The sequence below is a fragment of the Colossoma macropomum genome, unplaced genomic scaffold, assembly GCF_904425465.1.
Source record: "Colossoma macropomum unplaced genomic scaffold, Colossoma_macropomum, whole genome shotgun sequence".
In the NCBI taxonomy this organism is placed as follows: Eukaryota; Metazoa; Chordata; class Actinopteri; order Characiformes; family Serrasalmidae; genus Colossoma; species Colossoma macropomum.
This window is the reverse complement of record NW_023494799.1, coordinates 12,728,641-12,747,305: the sequence shown is the minus strand read 5'-3', so window position 1 is coordinate 12,747,305 and position 18,665 is coordinate 12,728,641. Positions and strand designations below refer to the sequence as shown.

Below are 18,665 nucleotides of genomic sequence, written 5' to 3'. Positions count from 1 at the left end.
CACTGAAAGCACCAAAGACTCCTAAATAGTTGCCTTTTTTAAAGCTTTTGTTTGATTGTGATTTATTTGAACCCATATCAGTTTTTTGTTCTCTGTTTTCAATGTACATCTTTATTTGCATTTCATTATTTATGTTTAAGCTTTATATTGTTGTGCACTGTTTTGAAAATGAAAAAAGCCTAAAAAAGAGAAAAGTGAATGCATGAATAACAGTTTTATAATTTTATTGTAGACAATTATTTGACAAGTATTTCCTCATTTTGTATTGCACATTGATTTGAGGCATACTGCATACATTCAATTGTGTACATGAATATGGTACAAAATAAACATGTGAGAAAATGTAATGTCCTACTTTCTCCTATAATTTTTAGTGAAGGTAGTGCTATTGACCACTCTGAGCATGAATTAATCAGATTATTCCTAGAAACAGACACTTTACACCGAAAGAAACTGGGTCAGGTTCAGATAATTATTTTTATTGCTTTAAATCGGGTTGGGCTGAAAAAAAGCATGCTCGACTGTTGGGGTGTGTTTTGTTTAAGACTGTGTGAGCGCATCATTAATGATTAACCACAATAATTTCAGATCTTATCATATTTGCAAATGATGAAGCAAAATGTGGAACATTTAGTGTTGTTCATTTGCAGCCCTGGATGACTACATTACTGTATACTCATACTACTGTTTCCCTTGCTTTAACACACATGGCTTAATTTAAAATCTAATTATCAAGTCTTTGTCTAATTCCACCATTTTTTCAAAAAGTCTGCATGATTTGATCAATGACATGTAAACAAAGTCATTTAGAGAGTTTCATGTGAAATGGTTCATTATAGAGAAACTTACTGACTCGAATGTCTTTGAATGTGGTGACAGGAACCAGGGGTCACAGTGGCAACAGCACAAATATAGCCATTTTATTAACTATCCAAAATCACCAGCGAACCTAAACATGTGGGAAGTTTTATAAGTAATGTAAAAAATTGTAAAATAATTATAAACAGGAAAAAAGTGCTTATTTTGCCTTATATCTCAGTCATAAATGAAAAAAAATACATTTTATATTACTTTTTAAAACTTTTTAAAAACTATTGTAAAACAATGTTTGAACCCACCCTGAATGACCTTATTTATATCTTAACTATTTAATTAAAAGGAAATTTTGAAAAATTTCCCTTTAACGCACTGAATGAGGTGTATTGGAGCAAAGGAAACACTAATGTGTGCAGTGTACTGTGAGTGAAGGCATAACCTTGTAAATGTCCCCAATTTGTGTACCAAAAAACAGACATAAACTCTCTTTATGCCTCAGAATTAAATAGGCTGTTTTGTTACTGTGCCTATATATAAATGACTCTGTTCTAAGTGTGGCTAAACTACTGTAGGATATATATAAATGTGTTGTTTTTGTGACATCACAAAAACAATGAATTCAAAATGGGCAATTTTTGCAGGCTTAATTTCAATATATGGACTGTATGGACTGGTGAGACAATGGTACTCAAAACTTGGATGGATTTTCAAGTTGTTTTTCCATGACATGGGCCCTTCAAGTCTTTGGTTAAAGCTAGTGTTCTTATTTGCTTCATCTTATTTTAGCTGTTTATCTCCATGATCAATGCATGACATATTTAATACCATACAAAGATATAGGGTATTTTACAAAATGTTCAACCTTTATTAAATTTTTTATTATTTTTTATTCATATTATTTTGTTGTATTAATTTATTTGTTTTCAGAAGTCATACTGCAGAAATGTAAAAAAGCATTGGGTTAAAGCCTAATTATACTGAACCAACCAGAAAAGCACTCATTCAGTCTATCATCCTGTGCTGTTCTCTAAACAAAAGATAAAAGAACACCTGTCAGTGAGTGACTCAGCTACCAGGAAATTATTTAGTCACACTCATAGACAGACATAAACAATCTTCAGGTGAGACCTGGGGGACATGGTCTAGACCACTGAGTCAACCAGAGTCAGCTTCAGATGCTGTATCAGAATTTCTAAAGGGATTTATAGCTAATGCATTTGCAGTTTATATCACAGTGCTTTTACTACGATGATTAAGCTTCTTGATTTAGGCAACATATAAAAAAGGTTTGTTTGGCAGACCACTCAAACTTGTTTCACAGACCACAAGTGACCCAGCAATACAGTATGCTAGCATACAAATACATATATTTGCTCAAGTTGAATGCATACAGTTATCACTATTAACTGTAAATAAATCATCCAAACAAACATACAAAAACAATGAATCAGATGTCTCCTTTCTCTAAGTTAGAGAATATGGCCTTCTGATGTATTCAGCAGAATAGCTGCTAACCAAATAACAGTTATACCCTGAAAATATGCAACTTCACTAAATAAGAAATAACTAATTTATAGTCTAAAAAGATGGCATAATGGCATGTAAAGCAAAGTGTGACAACAATCTATCAACAGAGTAAGTTATCTGACTAATTAACACAAGTTTCGAGTTTAATCTTGCATTTGTAATAATGTCATAATAAAGAAATAATAACAAATAATAACACAGAAATGTTTGTATTATGCTCACAAATGGACTATAAGGTAAATCAAATGCTCTAAAAAAAAATACTGCTCTAGTTACTATTCTCAATTTGGGTGAAACTGTATCAGCAGCGCCCACTACTGGCCATGACTGTGTCGTTTTTGAATATGAAGTGTAATTTTCATGTTTTACCAGTAGGAGGTAATGCAGTGCGTGAAATTCCCCCGCTTCCTACACAGGCTATGTATAAATAAAACGTCAAAATAAAGAATCAGTCGTGTTAAAGTGTAAATTCCTCCTCTTAATTCCACAGAATAGAGTTTTTGGAGGTAGTCAGTTATCCTTTAAGGGCAGTAAAGCCAGAGTGTTTACAAAAATCGATTTACGGCGTGTAGATGTAGGTGCTCTTTTATACAGTTAAAAGCATTTTATAGTGGAAGTACCCGACATGTCACATGTTGCTGTCGTCATATAAAACATGTTTGATGAATTATTATTGAAAAAGACTGAGTCCCGCTGTATTGCTCAGGCTGCACTGCAGTGTCTATTCACAGGCGCGATCCCACTACTGATCGGCACGGGGGCTTTGACCTGCTCCGTCTCCGACCTGGGCCGGTTCACCCCTCCTTAGACGACCTGGTGGTCCCGAGCTCCCTCAGGAGCACCATATCGATACCGAACTTAGTGCGGACACCCGATCGGCATAGTCCACTACAGCCCAGAACCCCTGAGCTCAAACGGTCCGCCAGCCTCAGCCTCCCAGTAGCTTGGATTACAGGCGCACGCCACTGCGCCCGGCGAAAGCAGAGCGGATCTGAAGAGCTTTTAACCATCAGACTGACACACTCACCGCCCTCTGGTGGACAAAGGAGGAACTACAGACCCGAAGAGTCTCTTACAGAGCGCGCCCTCTGCTGTTTGATGATGGAATTAAACATGACTGATACAAAGCGGTTTTAGCTTCTTTTCCGCATTTCTTTTTTACATCAGGAATTTAGTTTGCACATTATTAGTATTAATTCAATAAAATTAAATTTTAATGTTAATTCATGTTAGTAAAAACGGATCCTTCCATTAAAATAAAATGGAAAAAACATGGATTTTTACAAGAGTTTAAATCTTACCTGGTAACGTTGAAACATATTTCCAACTAGAAAAAGTTGCATTACGACTATTTAGAATTCGATTTTTTTTTTACATTTTTACTGGTTTCCACCTTTTACTAGTATTAATACTAGTATTAATTTTTTACTTTAAATATTAATACAAAATTACAACATAGACTGTATATAAGATTATATACAACCTATGGTTCAACCTCAAGTTTTTGGTATCAAGAAACTGAAAGCTAAACGAACTTGCCATATGTCTCTGCTCCTTCTAGTGTTCAAAAGGAGAATTACAGCGACTGAGATTACAATTTGTAATTTGTAATCTCATTTGTAACGTATCCTCATTGTACTTCTGTTACTGCTTCTTTTACCACAGTTTTAGAGCAAACATAAGAATCTAATTTCTGTACACTGTCTGTCTCAGCAGAAGAGCAGAAGAGCGGGTCCTCATTTCCAAACAGACACCGTCTTGGCCAATGACGCGTCTCTACGCTGAGTGTCTGAACCAATCAGCGATTCCTCTCGTTTCATCGAACTGAATAAAAAAGTGAGAGGAAAAAAGAGTGCTCTCTCTAACGGGACTCATCTCCATGGATGATAGGTTAGCTAGCTAGCTAACCTCCTGAACGGATTTATTCATAAAAGAGTGAAGGTGAGGATATTATTGTGGTGTACTCGGGAACGTTAGCCCTCAAGATAATAACAGACTTCACTATCTTAAACTGGTGTGTCAGCTAGTTAGCGGCTCCGGCGGCTTGATGTGAAAAAGAGAAGTGTAACGTTAACTTAGCTAGCTAAAAGCTATCCGAAAGCGTGCAAAACATTGTTTTTAGCGAGTATATTTTGACATAGAATAGTTCATTTACATATACGAGATGTTTAGCGTATGTGGGCAGCTGGTCTTCTAACATGAGATACGTTTTTAACGCTGACTACAGAAAAAATAACAAATGTCCTGAGGCCACCGACTAACAGCTTGTGTGGACAATGCCGCATATGCTGGGGAGTGGCTGAGCACCCCAAACAAACAGCACACCAGATCAGCTATGTCGGGGGGATTTATTTCATAAACATAGTTTTCAGTAAAAGAGAGTTGTGTAAATATGCCAACATCACTACTAAACCAATTTATGCTATGCCCTGTCTTGCTCTAGTTCGACGACTTTATAACTGAGCTGCTCGTTAAGTTTATCCAGGAGGCTCATAATAATCTTATAGTCAATTAGGAGAATTAACATTGATTTTGATTATAGAGTGCTGTAAGAGGTAAGATGTAATGTACATTATTATTCAAGTATTATGACGCGTTATAGCTAGATGTTTTATAGTTTCTTATAGTATTACTATAGGTCTTTTTTTGTAAGGGGGATTCTGTTTTTTCCCCCCCCACAGATGCAGTTCATGCTGCTGTTCAGTCGCCAGGGCAAGCTGCGGCTGCAGAAATGGTACGTGCCCCTGTCTGACACCCAGAAGAAGAAGATTTCCCGTGAGGTGATACAGATGGTGCTGGCTCGCAAGCCCAAGATGTGCAGTTTCCTGGAGTGGAGGGACTTGAAAATCGTCTACAAGAGGTTAATACCATCATTAAATTCCATTATGTACAGTTAGCGTCATGATTATGTGCACTCCTGGTAAAGATCAGAAAAAAAGGTCATGAAAAATGTCTTTGTGGTTAATTAGCTCAATCTCACACTGAAACAGGAGAGCTTTTCCTTTTAATTGAATAACATTTAGTCTAAGAAAACTTTAAACCTAAAAAAAAAAAAGGGGCACAGCAATCGGTACCCTTTTTTCACTTCTTTTTTCAATTCCACTTGAATGTTTTGAAACTATTAAGCAGTCATCCATGTCTTCCTGTTTCACTGGTGTACAAATGTCACAGAAACCAGATTTACTCAAGCCCAGTCCCTAATAGTGCACACACAGTCCTGCAGTCCACAAATGCACATGAATGCGAGGACAGTGAGGTTGTAGGGTTGAAGGGTATCCTCTGTGCGCCCTTACTGTGGCGCTTTTCCCCAAATTTGTTGAGATACAGGCAAGAACCAGTCATAGTGGATGGTTTTGTTTACAACTGTCTGACCAACATGACAGAGAGGAAGATATTCAATCGGTTACTAATGTAACATATTGAGTGGCATTATGCCTGTAATCATGACGCAGATACTATAGATAAGAAAATTGGCTCATTTAAAGTTACGCCATGTGCAGCATATGCAGAGCCTGCATGTCACAGGAGTCAGTATCAAATGCACATGTTTAAAAGTACCCTTAAGGTCTCTTGCCCTATAGGTCTGCTTGTTGTTGAAGTCATTAAACTGTGGAACTAAACTAAGACCACAGGGCTTAGGGTGCCTTTTTTTTAATTTTTTTATTTTTAATATATATATATTCCCGGGCCAACATTCCTTGGCCACACCCCTCTTTTCCAGGGACATAATTTTTTTTTTTCACTTCGCTATTAATGTCACAACTCATCATTTATTTTTGATCATATAGATATAAGGTGATGTGGCACCACAACCACTCAACACCCCTCCAAACACCACCCCCCACCCTCTCACCCACCCCCTGCTTTGAGTGAAACAAAGAACAGAAATAACAGAGACAAAACAGAAGAAGTAAGGAGAGAGGATGAAATAATAATAATAATATTGATGATGATGATAATAATAATAATAATAATAATAATAATAATAATAATGACTAACTGGACATACAGGACAGACAAACACAAACACATAACAAAACAATAAACAAAGCAGTAATGCTTTTAATAATGTAATTATAACGTGGGTAGTTATCAAATCCTATGTAGGGGTTTTAACCTTCCCCTGATGAGTTTGGAGAGAGAAACCAGCTCTCAATATATTGTAAAAATTGTGACCAGGTTTCCTTAAATGATTTTGTTATTTTTAAAATTTGCTGAGTCTTTCCAAGTTGCAGTGATCCATGAGGAGGTAAAGCCAATGCTTTATCGAAATTTTGGTTCTGTCCTTCCAGTTCAGCAGTATAACTTTTTTGGCAATGGTAAGTGATATGAATATAAAGCATTTGAGGTGATTGGGTGCTGAAAGTGAGGAAAGGTCATTAAGTAGTGCTACAATTGGACATAAAGGGATGACAAGGCCCAAAATCTCTGATAGCCTGTCCATGACCTCTGATCAAAACTGCTTAGGGTGCCTTTGATACTCATCAGCATGGGGAAGATTAGAGAATGCACAAATGTAATGAGACAAAAGTGTATTGACCTTTATAAAAATTAGGCAATGGTCATAACAAATAGCTACATTCCTGACAATGCCCTGTCGATATCCATTGTTATGGTAATAATTAAGAAGTTTAAACAACCAAAGCTTTAGTGAACTTGCCTGGAAGAGGACAAATGTGTATTTTGCCCCCACACACAGTGCGGAGGATGATTAGAGAGGCAAAAACTTCTCCAAGGATCAGGGTTGGGGATTTGCAGAAAATGATAGCATTTTGTGGTCACCAAGTCTCCAAAACTGCAATTAAACACCACCTCAATTCCAACAAACAATTTGGACGGAGCGCCAGGAAAAAAAGCATTTTCTTTCATCTAACCACAAACCTAAATTTGTAAGTTCGCTAGATACTACTGGCACTTTGACTGGTACCAGGTTCTATGAGACAAAAATGGAGATTTTTGGCAACAGACACTCAAGGTGGAGTCTGAAAGGATGGTACTACAGAAGAGAACTTCCTCACTGCTAAGTATGCTGGAGGATTTGTGATGGTTTGGGGCTGTTTTTCCTTCCTTTAAGGCTTGCTAGGATACACAGCATACTAGACTGCATGTATTACAAGGAGATTTTAATTGAAGATGAGTCTGCCATTGCCAAGGTTGTGGCTGGATCTTCCAGCAGGACAGTGATCCAAACACATATTCAGATATAAGCAAAAATTGTTAAATTATCACAGAATCAAGTTTTTGACATGGCCATCCCATCCTGACCTAAACCTGATTGAAAAAGTCTGCATGTTTGCACTTTGTCTGTTTTGTTCCATAGTCCTGGAGGAACATAATTTCGCTCCACTGTGTATACAGAAAAAGCCTCTTGACTTGCATTGACTTGATCTAGAGAGATTTTTTTTAAGGAGCTGTAAGATTGAGCTAATTAACCACAAAGACATTTTTATTTTATTTATTTATTTATTTTTTTTTACATTTTTTACTTTTATTCCCTAAAGGTGCCAATAATTGTAGAGCTGACTGTAAACTCATTGTCTGCTTGGAAACTCCTATCTTATACCTCTACTCACTGGCCACAGACTGCATCTGTTGCCATGCTCAATTTATCATCCACCTTCCTCCAAGTCTATTGTGTCAATTTCTGACCACAGGACTGCTGTTGACCAGTTATTTGAGAGGTGGACCATTTTCAACACAGCACTGACACTGACATGTTAGTGTGTGGTGCTGGTATGAATGTATCAAGTGCAGTGTTAGTGGGGTTCTTACACATGTAAGTGTCAATGCGAGGTTCAGAGTTGTCCACCAGCCAATGGTGGTTCCTTTGTCAGAAGCTTGGCATTTATGGCTGTCTTAAGACTGCAATTGAGACTCTAACTCAAGTGTTTCTGATAATGTGGACGCTGAGTGGATATCATGTTGCCCGGGGACATCATTATTGTTACAACAAGTGTATCACGTATCGGTCACAATCTGGTCAAGGTCAGGACAGACCTGTAGCTAATATGAATTGTCTGTGATATTGTTTATTTTGCACAGTGTTGTGGTCAGACCATAGACGTATAAACAAATATAAAGAGTGCAAACATTTAACTGAATGCAGCATTTCACATGGTACTTAAAGTGCATTCGTACCTGTTCTGCAAGTTGTATTGTTTTTGTTTCAGATATGCCAGCCTGTATTTCTGCTGTGCTGTGGAAGACCAGGAGAATGAACTGATAACCCTTGAGATCATCCACAGATATGTAGAGCTGCTGGACAAGTATTTTGGCAGTGTGAGTTTTATGTTTTATTAATTATAAAGTGTCATACTCTTGTTCCCAACTTTCAGCTGGTGGTTAATTTCCTTTACACAGTAAATTCCTGAGTAATTTTTCCCTATGCTTGTGGTGTGTCTGCATTCTTTTTCTTTTTTGTACTCTGTTCAGGTTTGTGAACTGGACATAATCTTCAACTTTGAGAAAGCATACTACATTTTGGATGAGTTTATACTGGGTGGAGAAGCTCAGGAGACTTCGAAGAAGATTGTGTTGAAGGCCATTGAACAGGCAGATATGTTACAAGAGGTGAGGAAGGCTGCATACTGTATGGAAATAATCTCAGATGTTACAGCGTAGTGAGGTACACCAAGCATGGGCTAAAAGGGTGTAAAGCCCCCCCAGCATTGTGCTGTGCAGCAATGAAGCTGCGTTCTCTGGAGTGATGGAGCACCATCCAATACCTTTGGGATGAGTTGGAGTGGAGTTTGTGATCTAGAACTAATCATCCAACATCTGACCTCACTAATGTTACTGTGGCTAAATGCAGTCAGATTCTCACCAGAATGTTCCAACAACTAGTGTAAAGTCTTCTCAGAAGAGTAGAGATAGTAACTAAAACAAAAAGGTGCAGTGACTGGAGAAGACTGACAATTGGACATAGAACTCAAAATGTACTGTTTCTTATTGGGCAAATGCTTTGTTTTTACTTGATCATTTGAGTAGGTCCCTTCTTGATTTCAGAAGAAACACAAGAAGCAAAGTTCAAACCAGCGTAAACCTCTGAGAAGCTCCTTGTACAGGTCTTCCTTAGCTTTCGATATGTTTATTATTTCTTCTTCATTGAAGTTGTTTATAAGTGGCACATTCGTTTAAGGCATCAGACCACGTTCCAGGTTCTCTTTTTTTTGATGCCTGAGATTTCAGTTTTGTCTTTTAAAAGACAATCTTGGTCTAGAAGCTCAAACAAGCCAAATTTTGAGAGATTTTAACACATTCTTTTTAAGGCTGTTAAGGCTCCCTTTCTATAAATTGTGTGGAGGCGAAGTATTATCTGTGTAACACTTTTAATGTTTTTTCTGATCATTTTACTCTCACCAAATGCCAGGAATCACTTACTTGTATGTGAATATGTGACTGTCTGGATGTTTATCTTGTGTAAGTTTTGCCATTTCCTCTATCTCCTACAGGAAGCAGAAGCACCACGCAGTGTCCTGGAGGAGATTGGACTCACATAGACCTTGTGATGTCTCCTTTGCCCAATAAGAAACACAAATTTCTTGCTTTATTCTTTAAGCTGGTCCTCATTTACAGTATTTAGAAGCGTCAGTCACTAAACAGGTGTGTTGTCAACATCTTGTATCATAAAAATGACAGTGCCTGGATTTAGACAAATGTCCAAGGGAAATTACCATACTAACTTGTTTCTTAATGTTTTCATTTCATTCTACAGGTTTCTTAAAACACTATCTGAAAATGTAGCTTTTAGTTTTCAGAGTCATTATGTGTATGACTGTGAGAAACCATAGCCAACTGTTAACCTAGAACAATTCTGCTTGCTAATTTAGAACAGTTCTTCATTAACATGCCATATTACCTCACGTTGTGCCCTCCACTGCCTTAAAACTCACTTTCACAGTTGGTGTATTTGGCCAGCGTCTTATGCAACTTGGTGAAAGTTGAATTCATTTTTTTGCTCAATGGAGACTAATTGTATCTGTGTATAAGAAATGGAAACAAGTGTTGGGGACCAAATATTCTTACACTGACTAGGAAAAAGGGGAATAATATAAACTGAACATAGAAAGCAAGGCAGGCTTCTAAGAATCTAAGGAGAAATATGGGACAAAAAGTCATGAGTGACTTAGCCTTCAGTGGTCAGTATTATTTGGAAAAAAGGTATATATGTCAGTATTAGAAAAGGCATAACTGATAACACTAAATGTTTACCATGTACTGTGAGCATTATAGTTAAGAACATGCATTGTGTTGTCAAGAAGGTATTTCATGCAAGATTGTCAGTTAACTAGGTAACCTAAAACCTGCACAGTCATTAGTGTTAGTTTTGTTTTTCAGAGTGTTTGCAAAAGGATAATTCTGTTCAACCTTAACAGAGATGATGTATATTCTTGTCATTTTCCATTGTCATATGTCATTATTGTGCACTGAAACAGCTCAAGAGAACACACTGACTTTTAAGCCATAATCTTAGACTGTCCAATAGGAGAATAGATAAGCAATATTGGACAGTCTTACCTGTTGTCTAAAGTAAAATGTCTAACTGCTAACTTCATGAAATACCCTCCAGGTTTCAGTTTATTTTACATGCCAAAGAACCTGCATCTTGCTTCTATCCTTTTTGTATCAATGGTATTCAGATTTCACTGTGATACACTATGTAGCCTATCTCTTGGAAATACTAAGGTCCTTCAAAATAAAATGCAATTTTCTTAATGTCAAATGTGATCAACCTTTTGTTTTTCCTTATTTGTACATCTTTGCCATTACAGATTCTCTTATGATTTTGTAGCTAAGTGCAGTGAGTACTGTACAATAATAAATTATGCTGTTTTGGCTCTGTACTCTAGATGCCTGGATTTGAAAATAAACTATTAAAGGGCTGACCATAAGCTTTAATTTGAGGATACATCTATATTGATTGAACTGTATAGGAATTACAGCTTTCATGCATATTCCTCCCAAACTGGGCAACTTGTGGTTCAGAAGTTCATGCACAAAAACACAAGAAGATCTAGAGTTTTTTTTATTTGCATCTGATGTCTGATGCTGATGTCTCTCAAATAATATTTTCTTGTCAGGAACAACGCTGCCAGTAAAGCAGGCTCACATCAGTCAGACTAAAAAAATCAATGACTGCTAAAACATTACGTTCATCATTAAACATTTAAGAGGCAAAAACACTGAGCTTACAAGATTTACAACTAGTGCTACAAGACAAAGACTGTGGAGGTCTTGTTGTACCAGAGTAAACAAATGAAAGTGTGGAGAGAAAAAAAGGAACTGATCTTGATCTAAAGCATACCACTTCATTTATGAAACATGGACATGTGGACATGTATAGCTGTTAGTGGCTTACTTCTCTTTACTGATGATTTGACTGCTGTTTCTATGGCTCAGATTCAACAAACTCAGTGAATGGTGCCTTAACTTAAAACAAAACAATGGGCCTCGTTCACCTATATATTCCTAAGTTTGTTCTTAAATTTGTTCTTGAGAAAGGTCTTAAGAAAAAGTCTACATCAGATTCATGATGTATTCTTCAAGCGCAGAATTATTCACACCTTCGTGTGAAGTGTGCATAGATTCTGTTCTTACCTAAGAACAAATACCAAATTAGAAAATAAATGGTGAATGTCAGAATCAACATGAAGACTGTGTAAGTGGGTTTAAGAAGAAATTTCTAATTAAGAACAGTTGGTGAATGAGGCCCAATAACCTGAAGCACACTACCAAAGCAACTATGGAGTTTTTCTGTAACCAGAAAGTGTAATGATCTTGACTGGCCAAATCAATGACCTGAAGTGAATTCCACTGAACATGCATTTCAGTTACTGAAGGCAAAAAAACACAACACAAGTGGGAACTGAAAGTGGCTGCATTACAGGTCTGGAAGATTGTTATTGGGGATGATACCCATTCATTAACAAAGGATTTGCCACTGCCTACTAAACAATTTTATTTATTCAACCTGAAATCAGAATTGACCTTTTACTTGTTCATTCATGTCCCTGTTCTAAGGACAATTCATTTAAACTATAAGACAAAATTCATATCTTTCCATCTCTTCAGCATCTTTTGGCTAGGTCACCATGCACCAAGTGGTGGGGAAATATTATTAAACAATATCATGTTTCACCTTCCCATCCTTCCATCCTCATCATACATCCCTATCATCAGGGGAAAATACTCAGCTAGCTCAGAGATCCTCCCTAATAGTGCATTTACCTTGAAAATACATCATGGTATGGGAGGAAAATGCATTACGATTTCCAATTCACCTTGACTTTAAGATTTATATGTTAACTTCTTCACATACGTTTGGCTCCCTTAAAAGGGAGACAGAATAAAAAGGGTTTTTACTGCTACATGTTTCACTCAGTATTCATAAATAGCCTCATATAACAGTGGATGTTCTACACTGTGACTTCATTTCAACATGCTTAGAGCCAGAACTGAAACAACAGGAATTATATCCCTGTCCAAATATATATGGACTGCATAGTTTATAAATACTCTCTAAAACATGTGGAGATAAAGCATCCATCTAATTACTTCATAAAGATTTATCACACTACAAAACTCAGAAAACATTTAAATTCTAATAAAATAAACATTTATTTACACATTTATAGACAGGCAAAGCAGTGTTCCTCCCAAAGACATGAAAAAAAGAGTTTTGTAACCAAATAATCAGTCACTGCTGTAGAAAAAAGTGGAAATGAATTCATGTCTTTTCACATACAATCATCACCAACAAGTGTGTCAGTATCAGTGTTGGCAGCTGTGACATCATTTGTTGGTAGGTTTTCCTCTTCTAGCTGACAGGAGTTACTTGAATGATTCTCTGCATTGTCGTCTTGGAGTGCTGTGAGGGGCACAGCAACTTTGCAGTCATCCCTGGGCGTTTCTGTGCTCTGTTTGTCTTGGTTCTTTAGAGGCTCTTCATCCTCATCTTCCTCTGTCTCTTTACCAGAACCAGCAAACGAGCTTCCACTGCGGGACCTGCTCCTCTTTCGCTTTTGTTTCTTTTTGCTTTTCTTCTTTTTCTTGCTCTTTTTGGAGCGTTTATGGCGATGTGAGGAAGTAACTTCATCAGTAGCTGCAGCATCACAACCATTTGGGCTTTTGCTCCCACTTTTCCTGCTCTTTCTTCTAACAGATCCATTTTTGGACTCCTTTCCAGGGCTGTTTGATTCTGACCTCCTAGATCTCTTTCTTGAGTCTGTGGGCGAATGGTGACCTCTGTCTCTGCTTCTGCTGCGTGACCTGCATCTCTCACGGCTTCTGCTTCTCCTGTGTCGCTCACTGAAGGATCCTTGGCCCTGTCTCAGTGAATACTGGGACCTCCGACTCTCTCTACTTCTGCTACGACGACTCCTTTCTCGACTGTTACTCCTCCTCCTGTACCTCCCACGACTGCGGCTCCTCCTTTCACTTCGTCTGCGGTGAGACAGTTCAGGGCTGTAGCTACGTTGTGACACCTTGTCCCTGCGATCTGAACGCCGTCCAGTGAAACCTCCACCACGGTCAGGGGACAAATGGAGGTCACGGTCTGCCTCCCAAAATTCATTACTCGGGTTCCGAAATACATGGAGAAAGTTGCAGTGTTTTCCCTTTGGACACTTCTGTCTGTCAAAAAGCCCTGAGACAAAAGATTTTAAGCCAGGAATAGGGTGGTTTTTCAAGAAATGTTAGCATATTGTAAGAATATTAAGTACTGAATGTAAAGCTAATTAAAAGTAGAGGTGCACCAAAGTCAGTTCTGCATGCATTTCCTGACTAATTTCAAACAGTTAGTAAAGGTACTAAATAAATTACACTATACAACAGAGATGTTCACAGGTTGCTTCATGCAAGTCCAAGTTGAGTCTCAAGACTGTGACACAAGTCTGATTCAAGTCTCCAGTCTCTGAAGTGCAAATCCAATCAACTCGCCAATCTTTGACATGTGAGTCCGAGTCTCTGGGGCATGAGTTCGGGTTGAGTCTCGAGTCTCTGGGGTGCGAGTCTGAGTCATGTCTTGAGTTTTGGGGTTCAAGTCTCAAGTCGTTGATAGAGAATTTCAGTGTCATTATAAGCTGCACCTGTCAGGTTTAACATGGCTTTAAATAATAAGCCTTTAATTACAGAAATACCTTCAGTAAAAAGGACAAGACTGAAGCACTACACCTTGTAAATATAGGTTGTAGATGGTTGAAATCTTAAAGGAATGCGATCTGTAACTTAGTTTCTCGGACAACTAGAGCTAAATTAGCTTAAGCTAGTTTTGCCTCTTTCTTTTCAATACAGCATTTACTGCATGTAATGCTTCACACTGTCCACCAGACTGAAGGTTCTTCTTGCTATTCGAAGCTGTAATAAAACATACGTTTTATTTTTTCCAATACGTAAAACTCAGCAAATAAATGGAAATTGTGCACAACATTTGTAGAAAAGTGTCACAATTAAGTTTGTTCACTGTAGAGGATGTGTACTTATTTTCAGCAAAACGTGTCATTTGACTGGGAGTGCATATATCCATCCTAAATAACTGAAAAAAGAAACAATGGCAGTAGCAACCTGACTTCAAGGACATGAAAAGAGCCCTGATATTAAGCTGTTTTTTTTTAAATAACTTACCACATATTGCAGTTTTCCATCTGGTTACAGGAGAGAACTCGCACTGTAGTTGCCTTCCTGCATACCACCGCCCATTAAACATAACAAAAGCTTCTTTGCACTGATCCTCCCTACACACACACAAAAAAAAAGATGTAAAACGTATCATCCACAGCATGTCTTTTTAACAACAGACACTGATGCAGTTTCTATGACAACAGGTCATTCTTACTTACGTGTCATACTGCACATAAACGTTTCCTCTCAAGTGAGGTTCAAAGTTGCAGCTCACCTAAAACAATGTGAAACACAGTTTAAATGTCATATGCCCCGTACCGTCCTGGTTTTCACCAAATACTTTAAGGATTTGTTACCTTGAACTGCACAACTTTCCCAGCATTCCTGAACTCAGGTAGTACATCTTCATAAAAGTCCACAAACTGCTGGTATACTTCCTCCTCGCTGTACTCTAGACTAGCGTCTGTGTCGTAGTCGTCACGTTTACTCTGCTCCATCCCAAATGTCACAAACATGCTTCGAACCATCAAAGTGCTGCTTGAAATTGGGTGATCATGCTTTCGAGAGCACCTGCCCATAACAAGACCAAATGGTCAGAATAACTTTCCTGTTTCACAAATAAATACCATTTCATCACAAAAAGTATATCCTACCTGTCTCCAAATCTGCAAGCTCCAGTTTTAAGGAAGAAGGGACAGTTTGCCCTGTCCTTTTCTGTGCCATAATCCACTGGTGCATCAGGGTTTTTCCAGGAACCTCCATTTTCCAGCTGCCCAAACAGCACCCAATCAAAAATCAGTATACAGATTAAATAACACATACAAATATACTAACTTTTCACATTCTCATAAAAAGGTGCTCATTGATACCTGGCTTTCTGCTTGGTCCAACATTTTCTGTACAGCTTCCTACAAATGGTGCAAACATACAGTATGGCTGATGAAAACCTGCAGTGAGCTAGCACATATCTGTTAGAATTAGTTAAGACCACATGATGTGAATTTGTAACTCAAGATCTACCCTGACAACAAAGATGGACAGGAGAAATTACATTGTAAATCATATTTAACATGGGACACAATCTTGCTTCTATAACACTGCAATTTGTCTAACACTTTTAAAACTATTCAAATATTAAACGTTATCAAAAGATACAATTTCTCTTCTGTGGAAGAAGACAACTGTAGGCTTGTCACCTTTTCTTTCGTGTGTATCTTAGTTAAGGAATACCATGAAGAAAGCATTATGTAAGACAATCATAACAATTTAACAGAGTAAAACAATTGGCAGCATACTCACATGAACCAAGCTATATTTTAACTAAATGATAACCAATAATCTCTTGAACAGTCACCACTGAGACTAAGAGTCTTTCTGTAATAATCATAACTAATAATTATAACTACATGACTCAATGACATTACAGTGATATGCAACAGTGGTATAACGATATTTTCAGTTCAGTAGACACTGTACTGAAATCGTTTCACCTTTAATATGTAGTATAGGTGATTAATTCCTGAAAATGTTCAGTGATGTGAATATAAAAGCAGGGAGTGAGAGGATATATGGATATCAGCCTCTTTCACTTTATCCTCCGAATGCAGGGATCACCTCTCTGTCTCTCTTCTCCTGCTGCTTCTGCTCCCGCTCCTCTCTTTCCTTTCTCTGCTGTTCCTCCCATTCCTCCCTGATTCTCTTCTGCAGTTGTTGAAATAAAATCCATTACAGATTAAAAAACTGATTTTAGAAATTAGAAACAAAAGAATGAAAGAAGCTACAAAAAGCTCCTAAACTCTCCCATTACCTCCTCTTCCTCCTTTCTCCTTCGAGCAGCCTCTTCTTTCTCTTGCTTCAGCCTGAATTCCTCCTGAGCGATCCTTTCCCTTTCCAGCCATTCCTGGTGTAAACGCTGCCTGGTTTGGTAAAACAGAACCTTTCAGCAATACATTAAGTTTACTGACACTTTATGACTGCAACCATGAACACATTCGGCCCACCTTTCCTCTTCAACCTCCTTGTCATCACCACCACCATCATCATCATTGTGGTCTTGATCAATCTCAGACCGATCAACAGCTGTACAAGAACAGAAATGATTATCAAACTGTTACCATACTTTGATAATCATACAAAATATTACTAACTATGTTATTAAAACAAACATTTTCTATAGTATCTTTAAGACTACAGAACTTTCAGAGTGGTAACAGGTTTTCTGTAATCTTAAAGGAGAATTCCACTGATTATTCAAGGATCAGGAGTCTTGCGTAAAGACTCTTATTGGTAGAGCCTGGTGCTCTTGCCTGAGTGGGAAACTGAACCCTATACATTCATGGAGGAGAAGTGCATGCAGAGCTTTGTAAGGGAAAACAGTAACAATAAAAATGCTTTTTTTGAAATTTACTACAATTCCAATTATCAGCACTGCGTATAAAACTTAAAAGATGTGAGTAGGTTAAAGGGTAACTGCACTGATTTTTCAAACACATCATACACATAATCAAATGGTTGAGATATAAAGTCATTCAGAGTGGTCTGATGTGAAATGCTCCGTTCTAGAGAAACTTGTCAAGTCAGAATTGTTCGCAGTGGTGGTAACAAGAACCAGACGTCCACCTCTAAAACCTCCCTTACTGAACATTATGCAGAGGGGTACACGCAGGGTATTGTAAGGCAAAAGAATCCCCAAACTTAATTCTTCAGATTGATGACTATTGGAATCCCCCTTAAACTGGCCATTTTGGATAATGAGAAAATAGCTGTTTTCGTTGCGATCCCTGGTTCCTATCGCCACCACTGCCAAAAATCCGAAACGTTAAGTTTTTCTACAATTTACCATTTCACATCACACTGAATTAATTTGTCCACATCTCGGTGATTAAATTATGCAAAATCCATGTCGGTGGAATTCCCCTTTAAGTACACGGTGTGAATGAGAATGAAGTTAACCTACACAATCTGAGTTTAGCAAGAGCTTGACGTTTTCTTTTCCTTCTGTCTCTCTTTAACAAGGCCCGTCGCTGTTTTCCACTGAACAGAGAAAAAAAATTTTTTTGAACGCATTAAAAGAGAAAACAGAGAATGTTTGCATCACTCTAACAAGACATATATAACTGCGTTTCACCATTATAGAACACTCAACAGCTGAAATATAAAAACACAAATATAAAATATAAAAACACAACTCTAAATAGTTCCAAAACCATTTAAATACTTCAACCACATGGTGCGAAACTAACGAGGCTAAAGCTGGCTTATTGTACTTTTCCTGTTCCACCTTAAATGGTGTAGCACTTACATTTGGGCGCCAGAATCTAACTGCTGCACCATTTAAAGCCGAACGGAATAATTCGACCAAGAAGCTGGCGAATAAAAGCCAACTTACGCTTCGTGCGAGACTAAGTTATCTGAAATAGTACTGACAGTGTATAAGATAGCTTAGCCACCATTCACAAACAAACCTCAGCGGGGCAGCCTGAGACGGCTGGTTTAACGTCTCAAATCCAGGCTCTACGGACTGAATTTCAGAAGTTTCGTTCAAAAACGGACATGAATCGGTTGATAACATTTTAACATATTGTTTACGAGTTTCGCTATGCGCTGACGCAAGTTTATAGACGAATTACAGAGACACAAATGCAGCTATATTCCTCTGTTAGCTTAGCTTGGTAATTTCGCACAGCGATGACGGGTGGGCGGCT

At 37.8% G+C, this 18,665-nt stretch overlaps 2 protein-coding genes across 2 annotated transcripts; one reads left to right on the top strand and one right to left on the bottom strand.

The window, feature by feature from the left end:
- The first annotated feature begins 4,175 nt into the window (after nt 1-4,175).
- ap1s2 (adaptor related protein complex 1 subunit sigma 2) lies at nt 4,176-11,060 on the top strand. Its single transcript, XM_036586375.1, has 5 exons — nt 4,176-4,284; nt 5,025-5,203; nt 8,514-8,622; nt 8,776-8,913; nt 9,795-11,060. Exons 2-5 carry the CDS (start codon nt 5,025-5,027, stop codon nt 9,840-9,842), a joined length of 474 nt encoding a protein of 157 aa, XP_036442268.1. The 5' UTR covers nt 4,176-4,284; the 3' UTR covers nt 9,843-11,060.
- Nucleotides 11,061-12,941: 1,881 nt separating this feature from the next.
- Nucleotides 12,942-18,663, bottom strand: zrsr2 (zinc finger (CCCH type), RNA-binding motif and serine/arginine rich 2). Its single transcript, XM_036586374.1, has 11 exons — nt 18,426-18,663; nt 17,918-17,994; nt 16,962-17,040; nt 16,769-16,877; nt 16,576-16,662; nt 15,831-15,869; nt 15,615-15,730; nt 15,318-15,531; nt 15,180-15,235; nt 14,965-15,074; nt 12,942-13,987 (listed from the first exon to the last, which is right to left on the bottom strand). The coding sequence occupies exons 1-11, from the start codon at nt 18,530-18,532 to the stop codon at nt 13,080-13,082; spliced, it is 1,902 nt and encodes a 633-aa protein (XP_036442267.1). The 5' UTR covers nt 18,533-18,663; the 3' UTR covers nt 12,942-13,079.
- Between the last annotated feature and the right edge of the window lie 2 nt (nt 18,664-18,665).